This window comes from Mastomys coucha, unplaced genomic scaffold (genome assembly GCF_008632895.1).
Source record: "Mastomys coucha isolate ucsf_1 unplaced genomic scaffold, UCSF_Mcou_1 pScaffold4, whole genome shotgun sequence".
Taxonomy (NCBI): domain Eukaryota; kingdom Metazoa; phylum Chordata; class Mammalia; order Rodentia; family Muridae; genus Mastomys; species Mastomys coucha.
The window spans coordinates 44840061-44857830 of NW_022196910.1; the positions used below are offsets into that span (position 1 = coordinate 44840061).

General features: G+C 40.7%; 1 protein-coding gene across 4 annotated transcripts in view; it reads right to left on the reverse strand.

Annotated features, from left to right (window-relative positions):
- Positions 1 to 404: 404 nt before the first annotated feature.
- Mdm2 (MDM2 proto-oncogene) overlaps positions 405 to 17770 on the reverse strand; it is a 23752-nt gene continuing 6386 nt past the window's right edge. For all 4 annotated transcript variants that reach the window (XM_031349453.1, XM_031349451.1, XM_031349450.1 and 1 more), the window contains 8 exons: positions 15193 to 15326; positions 14440 to 14489; positions 9739 to 9797; positions 9299 to 9395; positions 7966 to 8141; positions 5483 to 5638; positions 4030 to 4107; positions 405 to 2530 (listed from right to left, as the gene is read on the reverse strand). In XM_031349453.1, coding sequence (XP_031205313.1) covers positions 1955 to 2530; positions 4030 to 4107; positions 5483 to 5638; positions 7966 to 8141; positions 9299 to 9395; positions 9739 to 9797; positions 14440 to 14489; positions 15193 to 15326 — 1326 coding nt within the window. In that variant the 3' untranslated portion in view covers positions 405 to 1954. The remainder of the gene's footprint in view (positions 2531 to 4029; positions 4108 to 5482; positions 5639 to 7965; positions 8142 to 9298; positions 9396 to 9738; positions 9798 to 14439; positions 14490 to 15192; positions 15327 to 17770) is intronic.

Genomic DNA, 17770 nt, shown 5'->3' on the forward strand with positions numbered 1-17770 from the left:
AAGGTGGACTGGAAAGACAGCTGTGTGGTGAAGATCATGTGCTGCTCTTTCAGATGACAGGGTTAGGTTCCTAGCATCAACAGGATGGTGCACAATGATCCCAACTCTGGTTCTAAGGGATCTGATATCCTCTTCTAGCCTCTTCAGGCACTGCATGCACATAGTTCAAGGCAGTGTATGCACATAATACACATACATGTAAACAAAAACATTCATACACATTAAATTTTAAAAAGGTAGAGAGCAATGGATCAATTCCCAGCACCCACATGGCAGCTCACACCTGTCTCTAACTCTAGTTCCAGGGTTTCTATCACCCTCACAGATAGCCATAACACCAATGAACATAATATAAAAATGAATTATAAAAAGACCACTGGCAGAAAATGTGCAGGACAAATATCTTTTCATAATTCTTCAATAAACCATTTATTTGCAATAACATGTATATCATACCTAAATAAATATTTAAGAACTAATAATACAAAAGGACGGGAATGAGGCTCCACCTGGTTAGATGGCAAGGCTGAAGCACTGCTCCTATTTAAATGCTAAGTCATGTGATGTGGGAGGACTGCTCTTGTCTTTGATGTTTTCAGCCAACATTGATACAAAGCTACCCTTTGGTTACTCTAACCTGACAGCTCAGGTGTTTGTTTTCTCTACTTAGACATGTGAAAAAGACATGACCCTTCAATCAAAGGGGAAGATGCTTATTGTGAATCAGGAAATTAATCTACACGGATAGAGCACTCATTTTAAAATGAGTTCACTTCACCCATGCTCTGATATGTCTCAACAGACTGGTTTCTAAACCTAGCCTAAGTACAGGCCTGAAACTTAGGAACCATCAGGAACCATGGAGCTGAGGCAAAAAGGTGCTTTAAGGGCCACAGACTTTTCAACTTGGGACAGACTGTAACACTTATGCCACACCCCATATGACAAAAGAATGAAAAAGCTGGAAAATAAGGTGTGTTTTCACTTACTATTAGCAGGCTGTAGCTGGCTAGCAGCTATGCAAACCAGGTTCCTGAAAGAAAGGCAGGGGCCTGAGAAAAATAGGGGAGACTAGATGGAGAGAGAAATAAGAGACCAAGTCAAAAGGACTGCGATCACAGCCCACCTTTACTTAGGAGCATCAGCTTAGGAGCACTCAGCAGGTGGTGGCTCCTGGCAGGAACTTCAGAAAAGGCAGAGAAGCAGCAGAGACAACAGAGCTCTCTTTTATCTCAGAAAACTTCTGCTCTGTCAGCAGAACAGGAACTGAGCAGGGGAGGTTACAAGATGCAACTCATGCATTTAAAAAATGTGTGTATATGTGCTCATTTGGAGATCAGAGAACAACTTTGTGAACTGGTTCCTTCTTTCTGGGGGTTCCAAGGATCAAAAGTGTGTCACTGGGCGTACATAGCAGGTGCCTTTACCAGAGGAGTCTTCTCTGCAGCCTACAACTCACACATTTTAGAGAACTATGGAGTTTCAGAATTTCAATAACTTAAATATACAATCCTTCACATAGTCTTTAACTATTTACATGAAAGATACTAAATAAATTAAATGTTCCTATTATTAACAAAGAAAAACAGAAATCAATTACTTCTTCTGTACCCCTCCTGAGGAAGGTCCACCATCATCTACAGGAGAGGTTTTCTCACTGCACAAAGTACACTTCCAAAGTCCTTCCAAGTGGAGATTATTTAAAATATAAGGAAAATGAAAATAGCCAGTGCAAATTACATTATATTATAACACAAATATAAAGTAATCAAGTGAAATTTCCCTAAAAGGAAGAAAACATTCACTATATTTACTTTTGAGGATAAATTACAAGTGAATTTTATGTGGACTAAGACAGTTTTCTGGCTTTAATGTATAAAAATAGTACCCATGTTGTCTAATTTGGGGGGTTATATAGTTAGGAATATAAAATTCTACTTTACAGGCAGGTCAGCTAGTTGAAGTAAGTCAGCACAATCATCTGGATTGGCTGTCTGCACACTGGGCAGGGCTTATTCCTTTTCTTTAGCTTCTTTGCACACGTGAAACATGACATGAGGTGTCCCGTTTTGCCGTGAACAATGCAACCATTTTTAGGCCGCCCCTGGCAGATCACACATGGTTCGATGGCATTCACGGAGAAGCTAGATTCCATACTTTCCTCTTTGTCCTGCGTTTCCTCCCTCAACTCTTTGGCACTTTCTTGGCTGCTAAAAACAATGCTGCTGGAAGTTGATGGCTGGGAATAGTCCTCACTCTCCTGTGACAGAGGCATCTCTGCGACCTTCTCCTCACTGTCCTCCACACATGGCTCCTTAGCACCGCTCTCTTCTGTCACTTTTTTGCCATCAGGCACATCTAAGCCTTCTTCTGCCTGAGCTGAGTTTTCCAGCTTGGCTTTTTCAGAGATTTCCACTTTATCTTTCCCTTTATCCTCTGGAAGCCAGTTCTCACGAACGGTCCAACATCTGTTGCAGTGTGATGGAAGGGGAGGATTCATTTCATTGCATGAGGTACATTTCCAATAGTCCTTCAATAAAAAAGACAGTAACTCTTCAAGGCTAATTTCAATATGGCTGAGGTAAGAGTATACCATGTAGTGTAATTTTCACATTTCATATTTTACATAAACAGGCAAAGAACACGAGGACTATAACTAATACTGTATACCAGAAATCGGCTAACAGAGTAGACTCTAGGTGCTCTCCCTACATAGATACACACACAAAAGTAAACAGGTGAAACAGTTTCAGGCTGGAGAGATGGCTCAGAGTTTCTAAGCACTGTCTTTCTCAGCAACCACATGGTGGCTCACAACCACCTGTAATGGGAATCGATGCCCTCATCTGGTGTGTCTGAGGACAGCCACAACGAGTGTACTCATATACATCAAATAATTCTTTAAAATAGAAAAAAAAAAAGGGAAGCAGAGGCAGGCAGATTTCTGAGTTCGAGGCCACCTTTGTCTACAGAGTGAGTTCCAGGACAGCCAGGGCTATACAGAGAAACCCTGTCTCGAAAAACAAACAAACAAAAAAGAGACAGAGATGTTTGACTGTAGGCCTGAGATCAATCCCTAGCACTGTAAAAAAAAAGGGGGGGGAGGAACCCTAAAACAAATTATATACTCTCAAAATGTACTGTATGCCTGTCCTTTTTATCTTCTGAGGATGCATTAGCTCATCAACTGAGCTAAAGAAAATGGCACAGTTCTTTTCCTCTGCATCTAAGTCTGTACTCATGGCCTTCAGAGCTCAATCCTGGACAGTGCAGACATTACATGATAAATCCAGATGAAACCTGCTCTTCCAACACACCAGTTGCTAGGATTCTTTAAAACATGCTCTAAAGGCCCCAGTGCAACTAAATATCCAGTTCCCACCCGTAAGAGAAGCTGTACATAATTCCTGTCAGCTACTTATTGGAACTAAAATCTACTCTTCTCACCACAATCCAAACTATATGCACCCCCTCCCCGACACCCATCAGTTTTCCTGTACATTCTCTCTCTCTTTTTTTTTTTTTTTGGGGGGGGGAGGTTCGAGACAGGGTTTCTCTGTATAGTCCTGGCTGTCCCGAAACTCACTCTGTAGACCAGGCTGGCCTCGAACTCGGAAATCCACCTGCCTCTGCCTCCCAAGTGCTGGGATTAAAGGCATGCGCCACCATCGCCTGGCACCTGTACTCTCTTCTTAACTGCTCAGTGTCTCCTCCTTACTCAAATTCTCTTTACACACCTGGAAAGGCAAACTCTTCCACACCCCTGCCTCATTATTGAACATATACTATATCCTTGCATATAGTATATGCACTTCCAGTTTCTAGTATGCTCAAATTTAAATTCCACCCCATAAAACCAAGCAAATGTAGCAACAGATCCCACTACAACAAAGAAGTGCTTTAAGTCATATGAGTTTAAAAGTTTTAACAGTATGAAATTACCTCACTTGAAGAAGTAAATTAACCATATTTTCCTAATTCTGATCTCAACATTGTGTTTTTATTTCCTTGAAAAATATATATACTTACAGCTAAGGAAATTTCAGGATCTCCCTCAAAAGAGTCTGCATCACTTTCTCCTGTCTGATAGACTGTGACCCCATAGACCTGATAAGACAAATTCATTAACATCAATTGAATTCTTCAACCAAGAAGCCTGAATTCTTAGTAAGTCTTAAACAAATAGCTTGATACATTAACTGTCCACAAGAAGTTCTGAAAGAAAGTTAAATGCAGTTCAAGTCAAGCAGGAAAAGCAGGATAGTAAAATCTTTACTCACCATGGCAAGAGTTGTTAAATACTTAAAACCAAAAATACTCAAGAAAGCATTTTATAAATTTGAGTCATTAGTCAGAAAGCAACTAGAAATGTTAAACGTATAGTTACTCCCAGGAAAGAGAAGTTCAGGTTCTATGTGACACTGTTTGCTGCATGTTTTACATTAATAAAGAAACAAATCAGTACTGAGAGGGAGAGGCAGAAGGAGTGGCTCACAACTTTCATCCCAGCACTCAGGAGGCAGAGGCAAGAGGACTCCTGTGAGTTTGAGGCCAGCCTGGTCTAGATAGCCAGTTCAGGGTCAGCCAGGGATACATGTTGATACTCTGTCTCAAAAACAAGTAAACATGGGCTGGAGAGATGGCTCAGTGGTTAAGAGCACTGACTGCTCTTCCAGAGGTCCTGAGTTCAATCCCCAGCAACCATATGGTGGCTCACAACCATCTGAAATGGGATCTGATGCCCTCTTCTGTTGTGTCTGGGAGACAGCTACAGTGTACTCATAAACATTAAACAAATAATATCTTAAAAAAAAAAACAATTAAACACATACATATATGCATAAATTGGAGGACCAAATGGAGAATTTTGTGGGCAAGCCATTATAAGAATATTCATCATTAGCAGAGCAGTGGTAGTACACAGCTTTAATCCCAGGACTTGGGAAGCAGAGGCAGGCAGATCTGAGGCCAGCCTGGTCTACAAAGCAAATTCCAGGACAGCTAGGGCTACACAGAGAAACCAAGTCTCAAAAAAACAAAAAACAAAACAAAAACACTCAATCAACTCAAAAAAAGTTTAAAAACATTGTTCAAAAACTCTCCTAAGTTTTTTACTTAGTAATATGAGACTATAATAAATCAAGGAAAGAGCTGGAGAGATGGCTAAGAGGTTAAAAGCACTGGCTCTTCTTCCAAAGGTCCTGATTTCAATTTCCAGCAACCACATGTGGCTAATAACCATCTAAAATGAGATCTGGTGCCCTCTTCTGGCCTGCAGGCATACATTCAGGCAGAATGCTGTACATAATGAATAAATCTAAATAAATAAATAAAATCAAGCAAAGAAACTATTAAATTTCACCTCAAGTCCACAAAGCAATATTCTATCTTGAACAAATGAAAAAGAATGAATTTCAAGAGAATCTGAGTAGATTACGTCTGTCTTCACCTTATTAGAAAGCTAATAAACATGGAAGCCCACCTCATCATCGTCATCTGAGAGCTCGAGCCCTTCGTCACTTAGGCTGTAATCTTCTGAGTCAAGAGACTCAACTTCAAATTCTACACTAAACTGATCAGAAACTGAATCCTGGTCCAGGCAATCACCAGAATGTTCACTTATGCCATCATCGAGATCCTATGGAAGAAGAATAAAGTGATTGTAAATGCACTGCCTGAGCCTGCCTCACTTAGACCTTCCTTATTCATCCCAGGCCACTAATTCCTTCTCAGCCTCATACTAAGTAGACTGGCACTAGGTTAAGGTTCAAGGTTATTACATTAATATTGAATTTTCCCTGTTCAAAATTCTACTTCATGAAGAAAAAAAGTCAAAGTCCCTTAGCTCCAGGGTTACACTCAGAATGACTGCATTAACATTTTTGAATGTCCAGCTAAACACACCCTCCACCCTATTCAACACCCATGCTCCAGCCAGATCTTGTTTCCTAAATCAATCCACACACTAACTTTTCCTTAGTAAGATAATCTGAGTTTCTAAGTCCCACTCATCTTTCTTTGGCTAAGGTTCTCACAATACCACAAATAAAAATTCTTCCACGTTTAATGACCTTTCCTACCTGTATAATTACATACACACCCATTAATTATATGAAGCACAACTGTGAGTTTCTCCTATTAAATACAAGAAGGCAAAGGCTGGGCTGGCGAGATGGCTCAGCCGGTAAGAGCACTGACTGCTCTTCCGAAGGTCCTGAGTTTGGATCCCAACAACCACATGGTGGCTCACAACCACCCATAATGAGATCGGACGCCCTCTTCTGGTACGTCTGAAGACAGCTACAGTAAATTACACCGGAAAAAGCGGGGCCAGCAGAGGTCCCGAGTTCAACAGCAGGCACACACGATAGCTCACAGCCATCTGTACAGCTACAATGTACTCATACACATAAATAAAAATAAAATCTTTAAAAAAAAAAAAAAGGTGAAGGCGTCCCCTACTCACACTGTTAGTGTGCTAGAATGCTAGTTAAGACACATTACAAAGCTGGCATCTGGGACTAGCGAGGGGGCTCAGTGGATAAGAGCACTGACGGATCTTCCAAAGGTCATGAGTTCAAATCCTAGCAATCACTTGGTGGCTCATGACCACCCATTATGAGATCTGATGTCCTCTTCTGGCACATCTGAAGACAGCTACAGTGTACTTATGTATAATAAATAAATCTTAAGCCGGGCAGTGGTGGCACACGCCTTTAATCCCAGCACTTGTGGGAGGCAGAGGCAGGTGGATTTTTAGAGTTCGAGCCAGCCTGGTCTACAGAGTGAGTTCCAGGACAGCCAGGGCTATACAGAGAAACCCTGTCTCAGAAAAAAACAAAAAAACAAAAAAACAAAAAACCAAATCATTTTGATAGCAGGTCGTATTCTGAGTACATAGCAAGAACATGGATTCTATTATATTAGATAGGATACACACAAAGATACTGATTGATTGACTGACTGACTGGTTGGTTGGCTGATTGGGGATGTAATTAACTGGTAGAACATTTGCCTAGCATGCAGAGAGCCCTGGATTCAACCTCCAGCATTAAAAATTAAGGCAGAGAGATAGCAGTCAATCCATCTTTCAAAGCTACCTATAATGAATAAAATTAACCTAAAGTTACATATCCATCAAACTTTTTTTAACTAGATCCAATTCCAGACCACAAATAATCACTCTTATGCAAGCACATGCCTCTCATTCCAAAACTTGGGAGGCAGAGAGAGGCAGATCTCTGAGGTTCAATATGAGTTTCCATAGAAAGTTCCAGCCCAGCCAGCATTATCCCCCATCTTTAAACACTTGGGGTTGGGTACAATGGTACTGTGTTTGTCTAGCACATGTGAACTAGATTTGATTCTTGGCAAGGAGATTAATCAAAACAATTTGCTTTAGATTTTATGGTATATAATTGAGCTGAATTTCCAGTTACCTTCTGTTACTCAAAAAGTGTAACTTCTAAATGCTCAGCTTACATTATGCGTCAACACAGCTGGGCTATTAGTACCGTGGTTCACAAAGGTTCTTCAGTGTAAGGGATTACATCAGCAATGACAGACTCTGTTAACTTTACCATGAGCAGAGCTCCTCTACTCTAACCTCCTAACCCAGGACTAGATTTGAGATTGAAATTTACCTCTGTGTTCAGCAACAATCTCACATCAAACACAGGCATTTATTTTATTTATAGGCTTATTATGATTGTAGGGATTAGATATTTTTTCAAAGACTTGTTTTATTTAAAATCAGAACACAGGACTTTAAATAGTTTGCTACTCTTGGAGAGGACCCAGGCTCCATCCCTAACACCCACAACCATCCCATCCCTACCTCTAGTTCTAGGGGAGGCCATACCCTCTTGTAGCCTCCAACAGCACTGAATGCACATGGCATACATTCTGGCAGGCAAGACACTTCCATATTACAAAGTAAGATCATTTCTCAAACCTGAGCACTACCTGATGCAAGGGCGTCTCTGTGGACTTGCTGCTGCTGCTGCTGCTGCTGCTGCTGCTGCTGCTGCTGCGCTCACAGCACATCTCCCTCAGCACACATAGACCCAGGCTCTCATCAAAGGACAAGGATCTGTGGCGCTTCCTTTGCCGTTCACCAGGTAGTTCATCTGTGTTCTCTTCTATATAGTAAAGGAAAATGGGTATTTAAAACTCCCTGTGCCAAGCAGTGGTGGTGCATGCCTTTAATCCTAGCACTTGGGAGGCAGAAGCAGGCGGATTTCTGAGTTCAAGGCCAACCTGGTCTACAGAGTGAGTTCTAGGACAGCCAGGGCTACACAGAGAAACCCTGTCTTGAAAAACCAAAAGAAAAAAAGTAAAAAAAAAAAAAAATACCCAAAACAACAACAACAAAAAACTCCCTGAACTGTGACTGATTTAGAAATTGAAATATCTTCAGCAGCTATTTGCAACAAAATTTAATCTCAACTACATTAAATAGAAAAGTCAACCATTAATGCTTCAAAAGTCAGCGGTGTTTCACTGGGTCTGTCTAGCTAAGTTCAAGCTCTATTAATAAGCTTGCAACCTTCTTCCTGAACTTTACCTCTACAAGTTAGGAAACTTTAATCCATCTAGAGCTTTTACTGATTCAATAGTATATGCAATTTTCCTGTCAACATTAAGCTTTAAAAATAAGATATATGGGCTGGCGAGATGGCTCAGCAGGTAAGAGCACTGACTGCTCTTCCGAAGGTCCTGAGTTCAGATCCCAACAACCACATATCCAGCTCACAACCACCCGTAATGAGATCTGACACCTTCTTCTGGTTCGTCTAAAGACAGCTACAGTGAACTACGTCGGAGCCAGCTGGGCTGACAGGTCCTGACTTCAATTCCCAGCACCCACACACATGATGGCTCACAGCCATCTGTACAGCTACAGTATACTCATACACATAAAATATATAAATCTTTAAAAAAAAAAAAGATATGCAAGGCCAGCCTGGTCTACATAGAAGCCCTGTCTCCAAAACAAACAGACAAACAAAAACAAAACAAACTTGAAAACAAGACTTCATCTCCTTTTATCAGGACTCTAGGGCAGCAGCTCTCCACCTTCCTAACACTGTGGACTCTTTAATACTGTTCCTCATGGTGGTGACACCAACCATAAAACTATTTTCATTGCTACTTCATAACCATAATTTTGCTAATGTGATAAAGTAAATGTCTGGTTTTCAGTGGTCTTAGGTCTCAGACCTCTGTGACAGGGTTATTTGACTAAAAGGAAACACCAAGCAACTATTTAGTATGTCATATAAATGTTCCCATGTACCTGTCTCACTAATGGATCTCCTTCTAGATGAGGTAGATGGTCTAGAAACTAAATCAGAAGATGAAGGTTTCTCTTCTTGTGGCTCTTGCACAGGGTCCTAAATACATAAGAAAAAGAAAAAAACATTGCAAAGTAAACATAAAACATTGGCTGTTCTAAATTCTGTTTTATGTAACCTTCCCAATTTTCAAGAACTATTTGTCATGAAGCTGGAGAGATGGCTCAAGAGATTCAGAACATGCACTGTTCTTGCCGGGATGAGTTTGGTTCCCATCACTCATGTTTGGGCCAGCTCACAACCACTTTTAAGTCCAGCTCCAGGTAAGCTTCACCCTCTTTTGGCTGAAGGATGTACACACACACTCATACTCACAGACAGTACACACAGAATATTTTTAAAAGAAACGTGTGTTAGAGTTAGACCTTCATGCAAGTGTTACCTTCAGGTCACTCCCACCTTCAGGCCGGCATCTGCTCTCATTCAGTGGTGTGCTAGAGTCTGGAGATTGTAAGAGAAAGTAAAAACTGAATCAAAACAAAGAAAGCAAGAATTCAACATGCTCAGTCTAACACATGCCCTGTACAAAATTTAACCTTTCAACAAATATTAACCATGTGTGTCAAGTGTCATTTGCATACTGGAGGTATAAATTCAACAGGAATTATGAAGTAAAATAAGCAAATTTTAAGATATACTAGCAGAGGAAACAAAAGTATTGTTTAGGAGACATGGGGAAAGGGTCTCTGAAGAACTATCGGGACAGATTCTGAAATAGCCTATGCTGAAGCTGCTATATACAAGACACTGCAGACTGAGGGAGTTAATATGTGAGAGATCACCTAGACACAAAGAGTTCCTGTGGCATAAAGATGCAGGCTTGCTGTGCAGAGCCATGTGTGTTCAGCCTAATAGCATAAAATGTCATTCTTCTCAACAGTTATTCAAGCAGTTATACAACCTTGTCTGAGGCCATGTTACAGCCTCTCACCATTAAGTGTTTTAGTTCAAGACATAAAACTAATTTCCCAGCTCACAGAACCATTCTCCCAGGGAGCAACCATGAAACTCCTACATAAGAAGCAACAAACCACTCTGACAACACAGAATTTAAAAAACAAAAATAATAACCCAAACCACAGAAAAAAACCAACAACGACAAACCCACTGGGCATGGTGATTTAGACCAATCATCTCCAGCAGGCTTAGATAGGAGGATTACAAATTTCAGGCTAGCCTGGGCAACTTAGTGAGACTGTCAAAGAAAAAAGAAAAGGTCTGCAGTGATTCAGTGGAGGAGACCTCAGTTAGCACTGGAGAGGTGCTGGACCCCATGCCTACAGGGGGAAACAAACAGCAGAGTACAGAGGCAATCAAACAGTATTTGAATACAAACAAAACAGCATTAAAGTTCGTGGGGTGGGAGTTTGCACATGCTTAGCCCAGAGCTGTATAGAGAGAAACCCTGTCTTAAAAAACCAAAAAAATTAAGACACAAAAACTGGCTAAAATCAGGTGTTTGTAAGGAAAAGGAAGTGTTAAAGAGGACCCCAAGAGTCTAATTAGATGAAAAATGTGTGGTACCACTCACCAAGAAAGGACTGTGGGAAGGTGAAAGATTTAGCTTGGGAAAATAATGAATTTAAATGAGTTATGCAGATAGACAGGTGTAGTTTGTACTTACTTTTATAGACCAAGGTCTCAAAACACCCAAGTTCCAGTTTTGGAGTGGACAAAATTACTCAAAAATCACAATCGAATACCCTTCACTACCACCCTAAAGCACATCCATGGCTGAGCACTGACTGAGCACCCAAAACAATGAATTACCGACGTCGTCAAATGTCTTTCTTGTATTATGGCAGTATACAAATTACCTGGGAACTCTGTCTAAGGATGTGGAATAGTTATAAAACGGATGTAATGAAGTAACAGGTATGACAAGGCTAGCAAGACTCATCTAAGATTTTCAAAATTACTTTAACTTAACTGAAACACAAAACCAAAAAAGAAAATGTCAGTAATCTACATATTACCCTTTAATTCTAATAATCTGTCAAAATTTATTAAGTGAATGACTATTAAATATTTGAGAAAATTCAAAATACTATCAGATTCCGTAACTGTATATTGTGCCACCCGACATCATACGGAGCCTTAGCAGGTCCCAGTAATCTTAGGATCATGAGACAGAAGCCGAAAATCACAGGTCTCAGTTACCAAACTCATCATTACTTTGTTCTTTGTTTAGGGAAGATCTTGGTGCCTTTTACAATACACTGTGTACATAACACAGTGACTCTTGAATCTGGAATGAAATAGTGGGATCACAAGAGTGGTTGATTCAGTCTAGAAACAAAGCCAGCTTCTGAACACAGTAGTTACATTTAAGGATAATGGTAAGGTTTATGGTGTTTCAGAGCCCACACCTACCAATATTCAAATACAACTACTAACAGATATGGTGGTTTGTAAGCCTGGAAGGCAGAAGCAGGTGGATGGATCTTTGGGAGTTCAGGGTCTGCCTGCTCTACATAGTGAGTTCTAGCCAACCACAGCTGCACAGTGAGAGCCTGTCTTTAAAAAGAAAAGAGAAACTCTTTCTTAAAAACAAACAGGGGGCTGGAGATGGCTCAGCGGTTCAGAGCACTGACTGCTCTTCCAAAGGTCCTGAATTCAAATCCCAGCAACCACATGGTGGCTCACAACCATCCGTAATAAGATCTGGTGCCCTCTTCTGGGGTGTCTAAAGACAGCTACAGTGTACTTATATATAATAAATAAATAAATAAATCTTAAAAAAACAAAAAACTATCAAAACACAATCCATGTGTGTATACTTATAGAATGAAAATCAAGTAACTTTACTAGATTCTCAAAAAGGCTACATCCCAAGAACAACTAATTACATCAGTCTAGGTATGTAGCTCAACATCAGAGTGCTTGCGAACCACACAAGGTCCTGTCCTCAATTCACTAAAACAGAACTGCCAAGGAAAGAGCTCAAATGGTGCTTACCTAAAAATGTTAAGTGTCACAGGGCGGTGGTGGTGCACGCCTTTAATCCCAGCACTTGGGAGGCAGAGGCAGGCGGATTTCTGAGTGAGGCCAGTCTGAGCTACAGAGTGAGTTCCAGGACAGCCAGGGCTACATAGAGAAACCCTGTCTCAAAAAACAAAACAAAACAAAACAAAAGTTAAGTGTCCACTCAAGAAACAAGAGAAAGAAAGAAGGGCTAGAGAAGAGATAAAACCCCACTCTTTCAAGGTCCTACATAGGTAATTATATTACTTCCTGAAACATCACAATGCACTTCGAGGATTCATCATGCTTGTACCAAGCAGCTTTTAACATTATCTGTTCTTCAGAAAAAACCCTGATAACCCAGAGTTTTGACAAAGATAACAGGATACTCAATTCTGACTCTTAAATGCACATCATGACATAAGGATGCTCAAAACACAAACACATGTATTTTCTTTTAATTTTAAGGAGAATCGTTGGGCTGACGAGAGATGACTCAGTGATCAAGAGTACATATTGCTCTTACAGCAGATCTAAGTCCAGTTCCCAGCTGTCATAGCTCAAAACCACCATAACTCCAGCTCTAGGGAAGCTAACACTTCTGGCTTTTATGGACAGTTACTCATGTGCACATACCCACATAAAGGGACGCCTGAATAATTAAAACTTTCTTTTCTCTCTTTTTTTTTAAGGATTTATTTATTTATTATATGTAAGTACACTGTAGCTGTCTTCAGACGCACCAGACGAGGGCGTCAGATCTCATTATGGGTGGTTGTGAGCCACCATGTGGTTGCTGGGATTTGAACTCATGACCTTCCGAAGAGCAGTCGGTGCTCTTCCCCGCTGAGCCATCTCACCAGCCCCCTCTTTTCTCTTTTTTTGAGACAGGTTCTCATTATGTAAACTTGGCTGGACAAGTCCATCTGCCTCTGCCTCCCAACTGCTAAGATTAAAGGTATGTGTAACCACACCCGGCCCTATAATTAAATTATTTTTTCCAAAAAGGGGCTGGAGAGATGACTAGTGCTTAGGAGCACTGAAAGTTCTTCCAAAGGTGCAGCTCACTCACAACAGTCTCATTCCGGGCCTAGGAGACTCAATGCCCTGCTTCTGACCTTGATGGGCACTGCACACACATGGTACACATACAATCATGCATACAAGCACACAGACAGGAAAAATACCCATACAAATAAAATGAAAAAAGTCACTTTAATTTCTAAATAGAGAATGAGATGAATCAAAGGCTGTCCGGGGCAGCTAACTAGTACAGTACTTTCTAAAAGCAGGGGTGAACCTGAGTTCCACTCCTAGCAGTGCTGAATACATGAACAAATGCCAGCTACTTGGGAGGGGAGCAGGAAGCCTGGGTTCCAAATGAGCCTGGATAGTTTACAGGGATTCGATCTCAAAATAACAAAAAAGTAGAGGCTAGAAACACAGCTCTATGGTTAAGAGGCCTGGCTACTCTGCCAGAGGTTCTGCCTTCAATTCCCAGCAGCCACACGGCATTCCTAAGTGTCTGTAACAAGGTCTAGCAGTCCTAATAGCCTCTTCTGTCCTCCAAAGGCACTGCACACAGATGGGACACAGACATATGTGCAGGCAAAACATTAATATTCCCCAAATAATTACAAAAAAAAAAAAAATTGCTAGGCACTCAAAGAGCTAATTAAAAAAAAAAAACAATAAGGAGAGCCAGAAGCACACACAAAATGACAGCAGTACCAATGTGTTACAGTGCTAAGGACTAAAGCCAGTGCTGCATACATGCTAGGAAAGCACTGAGTATACATCCAAGCCTTTAAAACATTATCAGGGTACTGGCAAGATGGCTCAGGAGATGAAAGTGCCTGCCATGCAAGCCAGAAGCCTGAGCTGGAGACCAGAACCCATGGAAAAGGCAGAACCAATCCCACAAAGTTGTTTTCTCACTTCTACATGTACTCTATGGCATCTGAGTCCAGCCCTACAGACACATATACACATACACAGAAAGCTCAAGGGTCCTTAGCCACATAATGAGTTTGAGGATAGTCTAGGAAATGTAAGACCTTGTATCAAAAAGAACTGTTTTTAAGTTATAGTAGGTTTATAATATTCAAAATTTACTTACCTTGCTGATTTACAACCACTAAGTTTCTGTAGATCATTGCATATATTTTCCTTGTAAGGAAAAAAAAAAGTAAGAGAATGTACAGCTGAGGAATGTTAGATCCATTCACACATCCACACTTTAATGACAGGGCTTGTCTCAAAAGGTCAGGCCTGGTGACCTGAGTTCAATCCCCAGTACCCACATGGTGGAAGGAGGGGCTGACTCTTGAATGTGGTCTTCTGACTGCCATACTCACAGTGGCATGGGCACATGCATGCACACAATCAAACACAAATCACACACACAAACACAAAACCACAACAACAACAAAAAAGGTTACAATTCCAGAGAAGGGATTCCCACACAATATGCTATGATTGCTCCCCAACTCAAATAAAAAAAAAAGTATCAGGTCAGTACAGTTAATAGCAGTAGGGCCCCCAAAAATGAAACCACATTTTAGCATTTTGGTTATATGGTCACAGTTTATCTCTGACAGAGGTGAGATGCAATGATTGTCCAGTTGGTGCTTTTTTTTAAAGTTGTATTTTTTTTTCTTTCTATGCATTGATGTTTACCTGTATGTGTATGTCTGTGTGAGGGTACCAGATCCTATAGCACTGTCATTACCAACAGTTGTGAGCTGCCATGTGGGTGCTGGGAACTGAATCTGGGTCCTCTGCAAAAGCAGCCGCTGCTCTTAACCACTGAGCATCTCTCCAGCCCCACGCACAGCTGGTGTCCTTATAACCAACTACACAGAAGGCTTACCTGTGCTCCTTCACAGAGAAACTTGGGACTCCAAACACATCTCCTAGAAGATCATTTGAGCAATACACAATATGCTGCTGCTTCTCGTCATATAATCTTTTCGTCATAATATACTGTCCAATATAAAATATAATCTGAAAAAGAAATATTTTCTTTTTAGAAATTTTTAGAAACCATTCTTCTTAGAATGATTTCTAAGTATTAAAGACATTACATATCAGTTTCTTTTTTCTTTTTTCTTTGTTTTTTTCGAGACAGGGTTTCTCTGTGTAGCCCTGGCTATCCTGGAACTCACTCTGTAGACCAGGCTGGCCTCGAACTCGGAAATCCGCCTGCTTCTGGCCTCCCAAGTGCTGGGATGCCACCATTGCCCAGTAAAAATGCATAAAATTGAATAAAAGAGGAGTCAAGTAAAATACAGCAATGAATTAGAATAGAGATGCCACAAACATGTATTTCAACAGCTCTGAGGTCATCACAGAGAAAGACAGGACATCATCAGTGACATCTCCCAATAGAGTAGTCTCAGTTATTAAGGTAGTCTACACCAAATAGCCCATGGCCCGAACTATCACTATCAAGTTAATTTTATTCCATGTGCTCCATTATGTCAGCTTAGGCAGCATTTTATAGTGCAGAGGGCAGTTTGTCAGTACAGTCTCACAGTCCTGACGCCCACAGAAGTGTTGTTCCTGTATGAAAACAAGGTCATGAGTGTTGTTCAGCAGTAAAATGTGCTCCCTTGGTCTGACACCCAGCACCACAGGAAAAAAAAAAAAAACATAAAAGGAGGTGAGAAACTAACCCAGGACCTGACAGCTATCCCAGCATACTGTACACCACACTGGTTCACTACTTTCTCAAGTGTCCCAGAATAAAGATCTTGTAACTGAAAACTGGTGTCAGACACTATAAACAATCTTAAAGTCCCCACCCCCATGGATTCACTTGACTGTGGATCTAAAAATCCACCCTGAATGTAGCAATGTTTTTCCTTGTCAATATCCCCTAAATAATACAGTATAACAACTGTGTACATTATGAACTACAGGTAATCTAGAGATAGTTTAAAGTGGAAGAGATGATGTGTATACAGAGACAGTTTCATGTTTTAAGTAGGAGACTTGGCAGGCCGTGTCCTAAAGCCAACACCCTGCAGAGAGCAAAGGAAGACTGCTGAGCATAAGCACTAAGTCTCCTTGACGGCCTCATCTATTTTCTCACGTCTATCTACTGCTAAATCCACACTTGCCTAACATTTGTCTAACATTTATAAAGGTTAATAACCTTAAAAACATCACCTAACACTTAAAGAGATTTTAACTGGCTAAGCAGGAGCCAATCAATCTTAAAGGAAATCCTTACATGTCTATGGATCACAAATGGTTGACAGTTAGTGGGACAGGAAGGAAACTCAGGTTCCTCCTACAAAGTATCCTCTGACAAGTTTCAAAAGTGCAGCTGAGAAGAAGCCACTAACCTGCTACAAGAACTGGAATGTTTTAAGGAAACAAGCCTTAACCTAACTGAGAGAGATAAACACCTGTATCTCAGCCACACAAAAATTCTGTCCACAACTGCCCAATCTCTAGCTGAAAACAATACTTTACTAGTAAATGTTAAGGTAAAGAATAATAATCAATCATTGTGCTGGGCGGTGGTGGCGCACGCCTTTAATCCCAGCACTTGGGAGGCAGAGGCAGGCGGATTTCTGAGTTCGAGGCCAGCCTGGTCAACAGAGTGAGTTCCAGGACAGCCAGGGCTACACAGAGAAAACCTATCTCATGGAAAAACAAAAAACAAAAACAACAACAACAACAAAAAAAACAAAAGCCAAAAAAAAAAAAGAATACAACATTGTGTCCATTAATTAGCCTACCTGAGCATTTCAGCACAGTTGTATAAGTTCCAACCTGGGATCCAGGGATGCCCAAGAAGTCCTTGGATAAAATTGAGGGAATCTAGTAATAACTTGGAAGGGAGGAAATTTATCTTCATTTTACTAAATCTGAACTGGTTGGTTTTCTCCTCGATTATGAATATAGGCAACAAACTCTAACATTTGTAGTGCCTTCTGATTTTGTCACCATTAAACATCAAAATGCTTTTCTACTATACTATGCCTGAAACAAACACATCAACATAATTCTTTTATTCCTGAGACTTTTACCAGTCTGCCAAATAAATTCACAACACAAAACGCCAAGTACTCTATCTGGGTTTCTAGTTAAGAAATGAAACAAAATGCTAGGTGTGTTAGCACACACCTTTAATCCCAGTACTCAGGAGACAGAGGCAGGTGGCTCTCTCTGAGTTTGAGGCCAGCTGGTCTACATAGTAATGAGTTCCAAGACAGCCAGGGTTATATATATAGTAAAACCTTGTCTCAAAAAAAGAAAAGAAAAGGGAGCTGGCGAGATGGGTCAGTGGGTAAGAGCACTGACTACTTTACTGAAGGTTCTAAGTTCAAATCCCAGCAACCACATGGTGCCTCACAACCACCAGTTATATGAGATCTGACACCCTCTTCTGGTGTGTCTGAAGACAGCTACAGTGTACTTAATTATAATAAAAAATT